At 47.1% G+C, this 17454-nt stretch overlaps 1 protein-coding gene across 1 annotated transcript in view; it reads left to right on the top strand.

Moving 5' to 3' along the window:
• Window positions 1-16816, top strand: part of LOC146172742 (uncharacterized) — a 29838-nt gene extending 13022 nt beyond the window's left edge. Inside the window, exons 5-8 of the mRNA XM_084584257.1 lie at window positions 8551-8876; window positions 11635-11838; window positions 13337-13526; window positions 15145-16816. Of these exons, the coding sequence (XP_084440383.1) occupies window positions 8551-8876; window positions 11635-11838; window positions 13337-13526; window positions 15145-15409 (985 nt within the window). The 3' untranslated portion in view covers window positions 15410-16816. The remainder of the gene's footprint in view (window positions 1-8550; window positions 8877-11634; window positions 11839-13336; window positions 13527-15144) is intronic.
• Window positions 16817-17454: the final 638 nt, after the last annotated feature.

The following is a 17454-nucleotide window of genomic DNA, read 5'->3' as shown; positions in this document are numbered from 1 at the left end:
GCCATCTAGATTCTTTTGAATAGCTTTGTTTATTTGGCCAAGAAAACTGTCTGAAAGAAGTGTGGGATAAGTGTGTTAGCGCAGCATCCATTAAGTTAACAAAAGTAGAGATTACATACCTTGAATAAGTTGTCAAGTGGTTTTTTCACGTGTTTTGTGTATCTTTCCAGACTTGCTTTTTCTCCATTTTTGTCAATTCGCCTCCTTTATTTCACGTCTTTGATGATTGTTTTGCACCCTATATACTTTGTTAGCATTTACAATAAAAAATCAGTTGTGAGTAAGCGCTCGTGTGTATCCCTCATTTTGTCCTTGTCTTTGCGCTACGTTTCCTAAAATGCAAACGCACCAACTCGCCCAATTCAGCATTCTTGTGCATAAGCAGAGCCCTTCGCGCTGTCTTGCGACCGTCGTTGGACAAGATGAACTTAAGCTGCATGCACAAAATATCAGCTTTCATGTTTGCTCGACTCTACCCAGCTCGCCCTCAAACAATGGAGTACTTCTTCCAAAATGTCAGCAATTTGGAGCGTTCCCAGCAGCGGCTGCATTCACCATGCATGCACACTAATGGCACGGGTGAAGTGCCTGCATATCGTCATCTAGGGTATTTGCTGCAAGCTCCTTCATTATAATTATCATCATCAGCTTGACTTGAAAGAATCGTAGTTATTCCCAGATGTCGTCGAACGTAAATGCAAGGGGACTGGGCCAAAAACATTCGATTTCTCTGAAACCAATGCTTAATGATCAAGATTTGTTGGTTTGCAGTTTAATGCGCGCAGTTTCGACTGGGCCGCTGATATTCACGAAATTAAAGGAATGAACATAATTATGCCTTTGAATATTGTATTTTGATTACTTTTGGCAGTACCCGTGTCAGGTGAAGCACTAAACATAACCTTGTAATAACGCACAGATATGGGCATTGATTCGCACGTAGAATTGCATATCCTCCTGAGTTGGTGTGATTCCATTTCTAGGGGCCACCTTATGCTTCGGGACGCAGGGTGACGCATAGAACACAGTGCTGTACCGGAGACTAGGGTGCCGTTGGACATCCTCATCGAAATGAACTTTGCATCGCAAGTCGAGCGTCGGAGCTCATCAAACAAAGCTTTGTCGTATTGGGTGGCCAGTGCCAAGTGAGCTTGAAGTGAAAACGAACTAGGAAACAGTAGTATATTTCCGCATTTCACTTGTGTAATTCAAATTTAACACTCACTTTCATCCCTATATACGCTCGGAGGTCTGCATAGATTGAAAATTGTACAAACCTTTGCCAAGTGTCTGCTCCTGACATCACGTCTAGAGATTAAGGATGCTAGAAACAGTGAGTGTACTATGGGTGAAATAAGCAACTTCGGAAGCGGAACAGTTCCCCCGCTCCATTAGCGAAATCAATTACCGAGAAAAGTTTCTGGTGTCAAAGTTGCTAATGTATTCAATATTTTATTAAATTACCTGCCTACTCGTGGTGCTGGATCTGATGCTTTCAGGTGTTCATATTAAAATGATGAAACAATTTTTCTGCACCCAGTCACGGAAGGCGAAGTATATGTATTTAATGTCCGTGATAAGATATCTTAAAATAAATCCTAATAACATTACCAGTTGTGAAATTGATGATATTTAAATGCAGCCAATCAAGTAAGTAGTTGATATATTAGCTTACATATTTGTTTACATCGTTAGCATATGCTTAAAAACAGCAGTTTTTTCCTGTAAAAATGCAATTAGCAAAAGTTGTTGCTTACAAAAATGGAGATAAAATTATTTTCGCTACCTACATGCCCCTCCCCGTTTTGCCGGTGTTCTCAAAAGCCTTACAGAAACAAAAACAAAACAACGACTCCATCTAAGGAAGTCAAACCTCTTCCATCAATTAAATTTGGCAATATTGTAACGTAACGTTACACAGAAGGCGCTGTGGCACTGTGGCACCGAAGAACACCAACAGCCAGTCAGGGCAGCACGAAAGCGGAGCACCGTTTCGCTTCGTCGTCTTCTCCGAATCGCCGGTTCAAATCTTCGTCGTCTATGAATGGCATATGTGTCATTGCCCCCCTTCTTGGCAGCATCGCCTCGATGCTGCAAATGCTGCTTGATGCGATGGGCTGACAGATGTTATTCTAGGTTGGTGTGGGATACCACAACACAAAACGGGGCACCATCAGTCTCAAGAATAGTCAGCGGGGCGATCGTGGTAGGGTTTCATCCGGACGACGTGTACAACATCAGTGAACTTGCGTCGTCTGCGGCTTGAGGGATCTTGGGTCGCGGATTCAACTTCGTAAGTAACGTCGCTGAGGCGGCGGAGGACACGATATGGACCGAAGTACCGGCGCAGCAATTTTTCAGACAACCCACGATGACGAACGGGCGTCCAAATCCAGACATAGTCTCCAGGCTCGTAGGCAGCGAAGCGCCGTCCCTTGTTGTAACGGTCAGCGTCTAGTTGCTGTTGTAGGTATATGCGCTGCCTTGCCAGCTGCCGTGCTTCTTCCGCACGCTGGGTAAAACTAGCGATGTCCAGGTCAAGCTCACCTTCGTCGTCGGTGTATACGGGCAGCATTGTATCCAGTGGAGTGGTCACTCGACGGCCGAAGACAAGCTCGAAGGGTGTGAGCCGCGTCGTCTCCTGAAGTGCCGTATTATATGCGAACGTGGCATATGGGAGGATTTGATCCCAGGTCTTATGTTCTATATCCACGTACATAGACAGCATGTCGGCCAGAGTTCTGTTTAGCCGTTCTACCAAGCCATTAGTTTGCGGGTGGTATGCCGTGGCCCGTCTATGGCTAGTATGTGTAAGGTTCAGTACAGCCTTAGTCAGGCGGGCCGTAAAAGCTGCCCCGCGGTCGGTAATGATAACAGCCGGAGCGCCATGACGCAACACGATGTCGTGGACAAAAAACTCTGCGACTTCGGTGGCAGTTCCATTTGTGAGCGACGCGGTTTCAGCATATCGGGTCAAGTAGTCTGTCGCGACAACAATCCAACGCTTTCCATTAGTTGACTTCGGGAAAGGACCGAGAAGATCCATTCCCACTTGTTGGAATGGAGTTTGCGGTGGAGCGATCGGCTGAAGAAATCCAGCTGGTTTCACGGGTGGAGTCTTTCGGCGTTGACAGTCACGGCAGGTTTTAACGTAGGATCGTACTGAAGGTAATAATTTTGGCCAATAGTATTTCTCCCGAATTCTTGCAAGCGTACGACTAACTCCCAAGTGGCCGGCGGACGGTTCGTCGTGACAAGCGCTCAAGATGTCAGGCCGTAGGTGCGTAGGTACTACGAGTAGAAATGTCCCTCTTGATCTTTCAAAATTGCGCTTGTAGAGAACTCCACTTCGTAAAGCGTATGAATGCAAGCCACGACGAAAAACAAGCGGTACTCTACCACCGCGTCCTTCCAGATAATCGATGAGCGGCGCCAGCTCCGGGTCCTTGCGTTGAAGGTCAGCCATATGGGATTGAGTAATAGCCCCAATAAAGGGGAACTCGTCGGCGTTTTCTACTGCGGTGGAGTCCAATGGCGCGCGTGACAAGCAATCCGCATCTTGGTGTTTATGTCCCGACTTATAGACAACAGTAACGTCATACTCTTGAAGACGGAGGCTCCAACGAGCTAAGCGTCCAGACGGGTCTTTAAGGCTTGCCAGCCAGCACAAGGAATGATGGTCGCTGACAATACGGAAGGGTCGTCCGTACAAATATGGTCGAAACTTGCTGATGGCCCAGATTACCGCAAGGCACTCCTTCTCCGTTGTCGAATAGTTCGCCTCTGATCGTGAGAGTGTTCGACTCGCGTAGGCGATAACCCGTTCTACTCCGCCTTGCCACTGAATGAGTACCGCGCCGAGGCCAACGTTGCTGGCATCAGTATGTACGTCTGTTGCGGCGTCTTCATCGAAATGGGCGAGTATTGGGGGTTTGTGTAGGCGGCTTCTAAGCTCCTGGAAGGCTTGCTCTTGATCGTCTCCCCACAGGAAGGGTATGTCATCTCTGGTTAGTGCTGTCAGTGGTTCAGCTATCTTAGAAAAATCTTGGACGAAGCGTCGATAGTACGAACAAAGACCTAGAAATCGTCGAAGTGCCTTTTTGTCGGTAGGACGTGGAAAATTTGACACTGCGGTAGTCTTCTCGGGATCAGGGAGAACGCCCTGTGCACTGACAACATGGCCGAGGAAGCGTAGTTCTTTGAAAGCAAAGTGGCATTTCTCAGGCTTGATCGTTAGTTGCGCGCCTTTGAGTGCTTGAAGCACGATGCGCAACCTGTCCAAGTGTTGCTCGAAAGTAGGCGAGAAAATAACAACATCATCTAAGTACACCAAGCACGACTGCCACTTGAGACCTGATAAAACCGTGTCCATCATACGTTGGAACGTGGCCGGTGCAGAGCAAAGACCAAACGGAAGCACCTTAAACTCGTATAGGCCGTCGGGCGTCACAAATGCAGTCTTCTCTCTGTCTCTCTGATCCACCTCGATTTGCCAGTATCCGCTTTTGAGGTCTAATGAGGAGAAGTACCTGGCGTCGCGTAGCCGGTCGAGGGCATCATCAATCCTGGGCAGCGGATAGACGTCCTTTTTAGTCACGTTATTTAACTTTCGGTAATCGACACAGAATCTCAAGGTGCCATCTTTCTTTTTGACAAGGACCACTGGCGATGCCCATGGGCTCGTCGAAGGCTGGATCACGTCGTCCGCAAGCATTTCATCCACTTGCATTTTAATGGCGTCACGTTCCTTAGGAGAAACCCGGTACGGGCGCTGGCATACCGGTAACGTGGTCTCATCGGTGATGATGCGGTGCTTGGCGACAGGAGTACGACCGACCTTAGAGCCTGTGGCGAAGCAGTCTGCGAAATCGCTCAGAAGAGCCGAGAGAAGATTCCTCTGATCGGGCCTCAAGTCGGGGTTAATTTTAACGGTCTGCAGAGCATGACAAGGTGCGGCCTCCTCTTTAGGGTTCGCTCCGGTGGTGCATAAATGAGGCAAGGCAGTAACATCGTGAAGGACGGCAACAGCCGTGTCCTTGGCGAGATGCCGCATCTCCTTAGCAAAATTTGTCAGGAGGACAGTAGCACAACTGTTCTGGAGTTGTACGAGTCCTCGAGCAACGGCTAATTCCTTCTCGAGTAGTAGCGGAAGGTGCCCATCCGCGATGCCCTCGTAATCGTGGAATAAGTCATGCTTTACAAGAACCAACACACTAGAACGTGCCGGAACCCTCACGTCATCGTCGACTATACGCAAAACGTTCAGACCCGGATCTTCGTTTTCAATGCGCGCCACGGCTCGTTTCGTCGAAAAGGAAACACGCGCTTCTTTCAGGTCAATGACAGCGCCGTTGGTCTGCAGGAAGTCTAGACCAAGGATCAAGTCTTTCGAACACTCAGGAAGCACGATAAATTCTCCGACATACACAAAACCACGGATTCCGACCCGCGCTGTGCACTTGCCTGCAGGTTCGATCAAGTGGCTTCCCGCCGTGCGAATTTTCGGGCCGGACCAATGTGTCAAAACTTTCTTCAATTCTCGGGCGAGACCGCGGCTCATTACTGAATAATCCGCACCAGTGTCGAGTAACGCGGTGACATCCACTCCATCAATCGTTACACATAAATCGGAGGTAGTATGCCGGATGCTGTCGCTACCTGACACAAGCGAAATCTCGTCGGGTCGGCCTGACGATGACGGAGGATCTTCACATTTCCCGACATCAGCGACCCTGCCTCCGAAGGCCGCTGGTATTAGTTTTCCCGGCTAGGGCTGGGAGAGGAGCGGCGTCGGGAAGAGTGGGGACTTGTCGAACGGTAGCTCGTCGGGGACGTAGACCGACGCTCTTGGTAACCGGACGTGACGGGATACTGTCGCGCTGCAAGGTCGCTTGCAATCTCAGTAGGCCGTTCGTCATACCGAGGGTGGAGTTCCTCCGAGGCGAAACCCCGCATGTTGACGCGGCGGTACGGGCATGCCCGGTAAAGGTGACTGGCTTCCCCGCAATGATAGCACAGGGGGCGACGGTCCCGGGGCCGCCATACTTGACGGGGTCGCTGGTACATTGGCGGAGGGGAGTACTGAGGCCCCATGCGGCTCCATGCGAGGCCCTCCATGCGAGGACCCTGCGGCTCCATTGCTGGAGCTGCGGCGTTGATACTATGGTCCGGCGGGGGAGCCCTACGTAAGACGGATGCGTAGGTGGGCCTCGCGTCGATCGTCTGGTGGGGAACGTGCTGCTGGGGAACGCGCTGCTGGGGAACGTCAGCAACTTGCTGAGCTGCCATACGCACCTCGTCCCGGACGACTTCAGCCAGTGAAGGAAAAGCTGTTGTGTTGCAAGGCATCCGGAGCGCTTGCAGTTCCTCCCGCACGACAGAACGGATGAGATTTCGTAGTGCGTCCATGTCGCTGCCGATATGCACAGGAGGTGCGTCGGACCCAATGATGTTCACGTCACGGTTGTACTGACGGGCTCGGTGTTGCAGCGTTGTCTCCATGGTCGCTGCCTCGCTGAGAAACTCCGCCACAGTGCGCGGTGGACTGCGCACCAGTCCCGCGAAAAGTTCTTGTTTAACGCCCCGCATCAGGTGACGCAGTTTCTTATCTTCAGGCATTTGTGGGTCTGCACGCTTGAAAAGGCGTGTCATGTCCTCAAAGAACATACGCACGCTCTCGTTCGGGCGCTGATTGCGCGAGTGTAGCGCAGCTTCTGCTCGCTCCCGGCGGTCGGCGCTAGGAAAGGTGGCTTTGAAATCACGACAGAAGGCTGCCCAGGATGGGAAGGCAGCCTCATGGTTTTCAAACCATGTCCGTGCACTCTTCAAGAGCGAAGTACACGTTGTGGAGCTTGCGCTCATCAGTCCACCCGTTGTAACGAGCAACTCGCTCGTAGTTCTCAAGCCAGTCCTCGGCGTCCTCGAACACGTCACCATGAAAGGAGGGGGGTGTTCGCGGCTGATGACACAGGATGTGGGTGGGAAGCCTGCTCTCAGATGTCATTGCAGCAGGTTCTACGGCCGTCTGAGGATGCGTCGTCCTGGTAGCGGCCGGAAGGGGTCCGAATTCAGGGGGCTCTCCACGTAGGCGGCGGCCGACACGTTGATGTACGGGGGTAAGCTCCGTATTGACAGGCTGATTATGCAGGACTGGATCGATACCTGGCAATTCCTCCACCAGATTTGTAACGTAACGTTACACAGAAGGCGCTGTGGCACTGTGACACCGAAGAACACCAACAGCCAGTCAGGGCAGCACGAAAGCGGAGCACCGTTTCGCTTCGTCGTCTTCTCCGAATCGCCGGTTCAAATCTTCGTCGTCTATGAATGGCATATGTGTCAATATCATTTCAGTTTGGCCGTTTCACTTCTGTTGAAGAAAATTAACCTAATCTGCACTACTTCAACAAACCGAATGTACAGAAAAGCATCTTGAAAACAAAACATTGGTGTGGTTTTGGACTATTGAAAGGCTACTCATCTGTAAGATAAAATCTTTACCCCAAGTTTAAGGTCTCTTAATCTTTTTTTTTTTTTTTTTTTTTTTATGCCGCCAGCGGATGTTGTTTAAAACCTATCAACTGATTTCGTGTAGCACTGTACAATTAAGTGGTCACATATCCTAAAATCTATTTCCTCCAAATATTTTCCAATATCTGCCTTAACCGTTACCCGAAATAAGCGTTGTTATAGTCGGCTTGATTCCATCGCAGACTCCAGCACCTGTCTTTCAATTACTTCATTAGTCGGGCTAAAACGCCGCTATCCATACTTTCCGAAGCCACAGGGGGCGTCTAGTGAAGGGAATCCGAATTTATAAATTGCCGAAGTGGAACATTGCGAACGGTAATAATCATCTCTGGCCGCTTTGTTTAATGCGCACTGCAACCGGCTTGCCACCGCCCTTGGTGCCCCTGCTTATGAAGTAAAGCATGCCCACATGTGACGCTATACGGCACGCAAAACATTTTGACCTCCTACTCTCAGGTGCATCCGTTATCTCTGGTTCTCGTGATCTTCTTAAGCACGAACTAGTAGCATGCCAATGAGGGATGTAGCGCATGAGGTAGTCGAAACCCTTGGTCTGCTTCGTTTAGGTGAGACGCTGTCACATTGTCAATGTCGTTCATGTTCTTTTTTAGTCTTTTAGTGTGAGTCTTTTAGTCTTTGGGTACGTCATTAGTGGTGTGCCAGAAAATAGAGTATAAGAGCCCAGCCGAGGTGGCGTAGTGGTTTAGATGCCCGTCTACCCTTCTGGAGCACCCGGGTTTGAACCTAAACACACGCAGTTGCGTTTAGTTGGAGGCAAAATGAAGAGGCTATCTGTGTGGTGCGCGATATCAGTGCACATTAAAAGATCCCCAGTGTTCCTTAGTCCACCACTACGGCACCTCTTTCTCTCCGTTTCCACTCCCATCATCCCCTATTCCTTTACGGCGCGGTTGAGGTGTCCACGGAACAAGTGTGACAGATACTGGTCCAATTTGCTTTCCTGTGAACCACTTATTATTATTAAGAGATCTGTACAGCGCTCTGACCTCTTCATTGCAGGTGCAGCGCTGTCGCATTGCCATTTTCTTTGATTCTACTGTCACTCATGCTCGCTGGCATCGCCGACAAATTCGAGTCCGATTCGGAGACCTTACTGACCCGATCGTTGGTGGAGCGGATTCAACTGTTGAGAGGCTCGAGACCGAGCGGAAATTCTCCCATGTCATTGACAGGGAGAATATTCGAAGAACCTTCGACCGAGTCCTTCTTTGTTGGTCTGGGCGTCGTTGCTTTCAACTACGCCAGCGTCGCCGGCTTCACGCACATCAGGAGGGACATGGTGACGCCGGCAAGCTTCAGACGTGCTGCTTCATACAGTGTTACAGGTGAGCTGTATAGCGATAGGCAATTGCACCTGTGTGGGCGCTTTTGGCGAACTGGTTTAACTTTTCAGATCGCGTTCAATATTACTTTTGCCTAGCTTTTTAAATCTTGAAGTGCCTTGTTCGCGCCTTCATTTTCTGTGCACCAAGGCTCCTAATGCCACTGGGCACAGTCTCGTTTAGCTATGTTCCCATATGCCCTCTCGTTGTTCTTTACGGAAAATAGATAATTTAGATATCGAGCCTTTCTTTATTTCTCTTTGTACTTTATTGGGCTAGAATGCATGTCTTGAAGAAAATAATTACTGCTCTTACTCTGGGTAGAATATGCGGCTGCCACTGTTTAGTTGTCTTTTTCCTTTACCAAATCTCTTTCGTTTCTTTCGTTATCTCCACTTCGTATGCATTGAGTCCATTTTTCACACCTTATCGTGCTGCCATATTGAAGCCTACGTATTCTCTCGACAATATCTTTATATTCATCAGGTAGCGCTTCAGCTTTGTCCGCTCTTCCTTCTTTCTTTGGAGAGCTGAAGAATAACGTAAATACTGGACCTTCATTTCAGGTGATTTCAGCACACGACCTTGCTGAAATCATCTGCCCACCCCATTTTGTAATTCTATGACTGCCATGTTTAACCAATAATATGTTTATTTTATATATAGTGTTTATACGTGTACCCACCCATTTTGTAATACCCCTGAACTGTGGGCCTTTGAGGTAATAAAGTGATGTGATGTGATAGCGATGTTTTCAGTGTGGAGGTCTCTGCAACATGAACTAGGTCGAAGTTTTGATGATGGAATTTATGAACACCTCTTTAATGATGTGCTGAATGCACACATTTCTTTTATTTTACAAGTATTTATGTTATTTTACGTGTCACATCCTATGCAAATACTTTTTAACTCTAGTGCAAAAATATCCGCAGCATTTACCTTCCGCAAAGTTTTTGCTCCGTTTTTTATTTGAGGGACCTGCACGTACCACGTAGCCCGTAGTGAAGGTTGAGCAAGGAGGCTGGTAAATGTTTTAGATATTTCATATCCCATGTACGTTCACGAATGAACGGGTAGGCGGACGTATATGTAAATACACAGATGCACGGAAAAGCAAAAAAAATCATGTCTCTTTCGAAGCTTACTCTGGATTATGTAATTTTGATTTCCGTCAAGGAACGAGAGGCTGTTGTTGCTGCCGGATGACAAGCCCAATAGTTGGTTTGGCGTTTTAGATTTCTGTATTATGGCACTGAAATGAATGAAGTGTAACTAATATTATTAATTCATGAGTTAAAACATATTCCAGAGATCTCCGTTTTACAAGCTACCAGATAATAAAGTAAGAAGGAAATAATTACTGATTAGCATCCACCATACGGTGGATGCTAACGGTGGATGCTAACCAGCCGCATGGCTACAAAAGAAAGCTGTACACCTTCCTCTTTACTTTTGGAGTTGAAGAAATACTCATCATATCCGAAGCTTGACTACAATGTAACGATATACAGCATTCCTTAACACCTTTGTTTCAAGTTTTAATCCGGTGTCACCACCTGCACGGGACTGTCTTTCTTCTTTTCGTCATTTTCGAAGAGTAAAATTCACTTTTTACCTGTCCTGCTTCTTTATAGTCTCACCTAAAGGCTCGTTAGAACACCCAAACGCAGGGGAGCCTTGGGTTCAGCCCTGGCTGAAGCGTTATCCTGTTCTTACCAGCAGTGCTAGTGAGTTTGTGGCTGGTTCCTCCTAATAATACCCGCACTCAAAGCAGCCACGCCTGTATGCTTGTACACCAACTGGAAAAGCACCCGCAGTGGAAATGAAACAGTAATCAAAAGCTTGACTGGCATGTTGCCGAAATCATTAGCTGACAAGATAACCTAAATAGTGCACATTTTTCGCAGATGGAAGGATTACTCAAGCAAATGTTATGGGCTGACCGGCTTCATTTACTTCATCAGATAAAACATTGCTAATAAGATATGATCGATTAGAACTGCTATATTCTTTGCAGAAGCCACTGAGTAATGCATTACACAACATATGCATCCTATTTTCAGAAGGATCAAGTCGATATGCCGGTGCATGTTATACGTTTCTTGTTAATTCTTTAAAGCTGCCATATTCCACGTAAGCGCCAACTAGCACAAACCTCTGCAACATATTCCTGGTTTTAGTTTGTTATTCTTGCTTTAAACACGATGGCTGGCTCGATTTGGGTTATTTTTAATGGGGTTTAGCGTCCCACAGAAACTACGTAAGGGGAAGGGGAAAATGCGCCCAAACTTACGTAACAAGTATATGACGTACAAAAAAGACGCGGTTGTTATAGCAGCTGCCGCCGTGTCGTCATGACCTAGCAACTCGTGGCATGCTTATGTATTCCTCCAGTGCGGGTGGCCGCAGTGATCTCAAACGTTTTCAGTTTTTCAGGCAGTAGTAGTTGGAATAACAGGCCTTGTTGGTGCAACATCTCCATTAGTTTACCTTTGCCTCCACTACTGAATTCGTATTTGCTTTGCCCTTTCCTATTTTTAATGTTCTTTTAATTGCAACTTTGCTCAAAAACGCCGTAATTTTTCACTTCCGATCATGCGGTTTACCGTGCCGTGTAAACTAGCGTACTTCCCTTTGCAGCACTAATCCCCTTACGTACTAAATGATACCAATAATGCGCACAACTTTAATTTATGAGTACAATGAAATTGGCCAAAGCTCATGCCTTTCTAATGAGGGCTTTTCTCCGTTGCTTTTAAAGGATTCACGGTAGCCTGCCTTCTTGTCGGAGCCATGGGCTATGCTGCATTCGGCTCTCGTCTGAACGGCAACATCGTGCTCTCCTTGAGCTCAATGAAGACTAGGCTGGCAGCTGATTTTTTCGTCGCCACGTGCTACCTACCGACGGCGAACCTGATCTCGCAGATACTCGAAGAGCGCGAGAGCTTCGAAGACTATGGAAAGAGTGAGTACTGAGCAGCCCAACAACTTTGTAACGAACTTCTGGAGTAGTGGTAGCACTGGTCAGGCACGTATCAAATGCGTGTAAGGTTAAAGAGAACACTAAAAAGGAATACCATAAAAACACAGAACGATTGTTTCCATAGCAAGCTACTGGCGTTTTCGTCTTCTCCTAAAGGTGGCCAATTCGAAATAAATTTTCCGAAACCTTTCTACATTGAATCCGCCGGCGAGAAATGAGAATAGTTACGTCTTTCCTACGATACATCTGTGATTTCTCCAACCAATCACGAGCGGCAGTCCTAAATATGGAAAAATTGGGCGGAAGCAGGAATAGCCAAGGCAGCTGAGCTGGCCGTCACGGCGTTGAGTTCCGAGCGAGGATCACATTTCCGCCCCGTCCCCTCCTCCTTACCGAGAGAGAGATCACGTGCTACGCGAGCGGCTGCGCCTCGTTGAAAAATACGCGCGTGTCGTAGGACTAGGTTCAGTGAGCACAAGAAAATTACGTCAAGTTGTCAAGTGAAGCTACAGACTACTGAAGAAACTGCTCACTGCACTTGCAGTCGACTACATCGGCGAAGACACAATGCACGTGGTCTCCTGTGCATTGCTGTCTTGTCGTGATGAGGGGTCCTCAGAGGCACGAGAGCAGCATTTGCGCTCTAAGGTATTCTAAGGTATCTTGCCTGTGCTCACCTATGGGGCTGAAACGTGGAGGCTAACCAAGAGAATTCTTCTTAGGTTGAGGACAACCCAGAGGGCTATGGAACGAAAAATGGTAAGGGTAACATTACGAGATAGAAAAAGTGCAGAGTGGGTCAGAGAAATAACTCAAGTTACCGACATTCTAGTAGAAATTAAGAGGAAGAAATGGACATGGGCAGGACATGTAGTGCGAAGAGAGGATAACCGATGGTCGCTGAGGGTAACAAACTGGATTCCAAGAGAAGGAAAGCGTAGCAGGGCGCGGCAGAAAGTTAGGTGGGCGGATGAGATTAAGAAGTTCGCAGGGGTCAAGTGGATGCAGCTAGCACAGTACCGGGTTAAGTGGAGAAATATGGGAGAGGCCTTCGCCCTGCAGTGGGTATAATCAGGCTGATGATGATGATGATGATGATGTATTTCATTCAGTGCAGGTGCGAGGTAGAACTCTGATGTGGAATGGTTGTCAAACGAACCGCTGTGCTTCCGATTATCTTTTGTTTGTTAATCGATTGCCCGCTGAGAGCATGTAATCGCAGGTGATCACAGATGACCCTTACTATTGACTCAATTGCACTCTTTATAATTTATGCGTTCGTGAATTTATTTCTATTCATAGTAACGATCTCAGCATTTAACTACTGTTTTCCTATTCCCGCGGCCACTCTACCTACGTGTGTAGAGTAGCCACAGCCGCAAACACGTTTGGCTAGAGGCTTAACCTTTTCCCCTATGCTCTCCTCTTGTCACCATGCAGTTCAAACCTAACAGAAAATGCGGCTGGTGTTTCACTCCAGGGATCGTGTGGAAGCGTGTCAAGGTGGCGTCTCCCCTGATGGCATGCGCCTGCCTTCTCTCCCTGGCCGTGCCCCACGCGGGTCTGCTGATGGCGCTCGTCGGCTCCCTGCTCCTGTGTCCCGTGGCCTTCGTCCTGCCGCCCATCTTCTACGCCGGCCTCTGCAGGGGTTCGCCGCAGTGGCCCGAGAGGTATCGCAAGTGGTACCTCGCTTTCTACTTTACCCTCTACTATTCTGTGCTGCTCGCATTGGTTCTTTTCCTGACTGTATTTCCTGCGGAAGTCTTTTATGGGAAAATGTCGTTGATGCCGCAGTTAACGCTCACTTGCTTGCCGATGAAAATGATCAGAACGACACTCCTCCGCCTAAAGAAGGTGGACTTTTTTGCATTAGAACGCCCAAGATACTCAAGCTTGTGTCAGAGACCTTTTTTGTTAAGTAGTTAAGCCTAGTTAAGTCGAGCACGAGAGCAGGGGAAGATTTCTCCCCACTGTGTATCACTAATGGTACCCAAAAGGATGAAATTCTGAATCTCCGATATGTGAGATGGATGCATTATTAGGAGAACGCTTAGTTGAAGGAAACCCTGGGGGCTGCCGTCCATTGGTATTTAGCCTCCGGGATAGCATTTTCTTTTCTGCTATCAGGGTTCGAACAGGTAAGCTTCGTTTGCTGCTGGTTTAGGCCACTTGGCAATCACCGCAGCTGACTTTTTTAAATTCTAGTGATAGTTAACCATGACTTGCACTTTCCGAGTACTAGTTAATGTCTATTATTAAGACGAAAGCCTTTTAATTGCTCATAGTGTCGTGGAAAACTTGTGTCCCGCTGTTGCGGCGGCTGTCGCGAGGCGTTCCTTCGCGCGTTCAAGTGTGGGAATGCAGGTGGCAGGAACGCTAGACAAGATGAGACTTCTGAAGGAAAGGCGCTGTATCCGTCACACTTCCTCCGACAAGTGTGCGTTTGGATGTACGGTACGTCATCGCTCCTGTTGTGTGGCGTTTATTGGCGCGCGTTCAAGTGTGAGATTGCAGATGACAGGAACGCTAGACAAGATGAGACTTCTCAGGCTTTCGCCTTTCACTACTTTAGTCGCTAAAGTCCCTAGTAATGTTTTGTTACATCTGCCATTTTCCACTCCATAGCAATCTGTGTTGTCCTCAACTTAAGTAGCATCCCTTTCTTTAGCCTCCACGTTACTACCCCATAGGTGAGTAGCGGTTAGATACAGCTGTTACATACTTTCCTGTTGAGCGATAGCGGTGAGCTGCTAGTCATGAGAGGTGAGTGCTTGCCAAATCTCCTATATCACAATCGGATACTCCTAGTTGTTTTTCTTCGCGCCTTGGATCTAGACCTAATCGGACTATTGGAAGGTCGTGCTCAGGCGGACCTTGTATAGCTGTATGTTGAAAGGGGTTAATTTTTTACGTTTTTTTTTGTAGGCTCAGAAACAAATTAATGCGAAAATTCGAATGAACTCGGAGCGGTGCATTTTTATCCTTCTGCAAAAACATTCCAGATGCTGAAGTTCCGCTTTAAGAGTAGAACGCGATGGGGTTACTGAATATCATCGTCACCTTTCATACTTGTCGTTCGCTATTGTATGTTTGTCAAGCAATTGACTCAGACAGCTGCTTGACCTTGTTCTGCAAATTCCTTACTTTTTTATTCACATCCGCTTCTTCTTTTGATGGGAACTGCGCTTTTCCCGTTCTTACAGTTTCCTGCTTTGCATATTATTACGAGCCACAAACCCAAGAATCTATCGGTTTTGTGATTTTATGTCCTCTTATACTACATTGCAGGCCGCTTAGCAGAAACCTGAAGGTGACCATGGCAATCGCTTTGATCATCGGCCTGGTTGTGCACATCGGTGGCACCGTAGCGGCTATAATGCAGATGGTGAAGCACTTCGAGCTGGACAGGCAGTCATGCTTCAGAGGATTCTGCTACGAGAAGCAATTCGGGCTGACGCGACCCCCACAAGTCTACATGGCGTGGCTGAGTCATTCTCTCTTGGGGACCGAACATGAACGTAACGTTGGCAATTGCAGCTACAGGTTTTCTTGAGTGGCTGTACTCTTTGAAAGTTACCTTCGCACGAAGGGACTTCTGGGTGATGGTTCAATGCTGCGGTATTATGCTTCGTGCGATTAGCCTCCAAGAGACGTCTGAGGCTTTGGTTGTGCCGTTCGCGTTTTCCAACTGCGTGCTCTTGAAGTTCGAAGTCTGATACCTGGTCGCAGCGGACAGATCTCGACGCCCGCAAAGATAAACAGACGAGCATCTATGGTTCGGTGCAAGTCCCGGATGGTCAGAACGAGTCCCGAACCTTCTTCGACCACTAGCTAAAGCATTTCTCATATAGCACAGTATTATTCTTTAGGACATAAGGAACGTTCCTTGCGTTGCTTACTACGGTCGTTTTGAACATACGGTGTAAATAGGAAGTTGGAACGAACCGAAGCGACGACCGGATTTTCGGATCTAAAATGTGTTCATGACTGATGCAGAATGCCAGGTCTGCAGTTACTGATTTGTCGAAGCTACCGTTAACCTGTTGCTTCCCAGGAGAGCACTCAATACCAAAACAGGCACAATATTAATTTAGGGATGATTGTCTCCTCATAATGTAACATCCTCGAATTAGTCAAACATTTACTCGCAGGCAAATAGCTAGATCGTTTAGGCACTATCGAAAATAGGCTTTTTATTCTTCTTCAGAAAACAGAAAGGTGCGTGTCTTGTATGAGAGACGGGATAGATCAGGCAAGTGGGGTTTCCAGGTCTACCCAAATCTTCTCACGAACATGTTCCATTGACAGGGATTGTGGCAGGAATTTTTGTATTAAAACAAGCTCAAAACACGAGCACCGTGATAGCTCAGTTCCTTAGTTTAATACTTCCTTTTTGTCAAAAATAAGTGGACTGTTAGCTGCTAAGAGTCATCATATAACTATAGGCCTCATGATAGCAGAATGTTCAGATAGAATTGCTCTGGTCACTAGCAGAGCGCCTGAGTTCAAGAGGTGTAATATTATGACAACTGAACTCAAGGGAGCGAACGGCATTTGCCATTGACTAAGTTTATCAATTATGTATCCCTCCGACAGGCTCAATCTAGAGCGACTACTTAATGACGCGAGCGGGAGTAAATACGACAATGCGACAATCAGCCGCCGTTCTTTGCGGTTAGAATATGTTGCGATTTTGATCCGGAACATTGTAGCTAAAGCTTCCCCAAACGGGCTCTGGACAAGCCGTTGAGTGTAGATTAATTACACTTACTTTTCAATGGAAGACTCGAGGTATATTGCTGAGAATGAGAGCCTTTATATTAGCTAGATTAGTTTATTGCTGTTATAGAGCAGAGAGAAACAGGTATACATCAAGATGAGGGAATGAAACTAAATACGTGCACTTTTCTCTGTTAACTGTTTAGTTTTCTAATTTTCGTGATTTCGGTTTATATTTTTTTTTGTCATTGCCCCTTTACCCTCCTTTCGTCTCACATTTTGTTAACGACGCATTAGCGTTTCGAGTTCGCACTCTCGCTGTTTTCCGAACACTTCGCTGAAGAAAGTTGTACACCTACAGTGTAGAAAGAAAATTTGCTGAAAAATAAAAAACTTTTCTGGCAGCTGTCCTGCCAGAAGTTTTCTGTTCTGCTATGCTTTCTGTTTTTGAATTCTTCTGTTATTTTACAGTTTTTCTGTTTAAACATAATAAAAATTTTTGTACGTTGAAAAAAATTTTCTGTGCGTCAATTTATTTTTCTGTCGCAGTTAAAAGATCGATGCAAATATTTTTTTAGTCGTCTTTCATTTCAGATGTTTTTCTTTCTATAATGACAATAAAATTGCGTTAAGCGCCAGTTTCTTCAATGAACACCATATTTAAGGCGAAAGCCCTGCTAACTGCAACTTACGAATATCTCTCGACGCTGGCAATGCTCGATGGAACTCATAAACTTGGCCGGGCAACTTTTGTCCAGCTACCGAAAAACGGCAAGCGGAAAAATGCGTAACAGATACCACTGTAGCAGCCCAGCCAACAATGGACCTCAATGTGGCGGCGCTATTCTTCTTTCGAATCGATATTGTTACGCAGCCGAT

The sequence above is a fragment of the Amblyomma maculatum genome, chromosome 11, assembly GCF_055883805.1.
Source record: "Amblyomma maculatum isolate TAMU_Amacu chromosome 11, ASM5588380v1, whole genome shotgun sequence".
Taxonomy (NCBI): domain Eukaryota; kingdom Metazoa; phylum Arthropoda; class Arachnida; order Ixodida; family Ixodidae; genus Amblyomma; species Amblyomma maculatum.
This window is presented reverse-complemented; position numbering and strand designations above follow the sequence as displayed.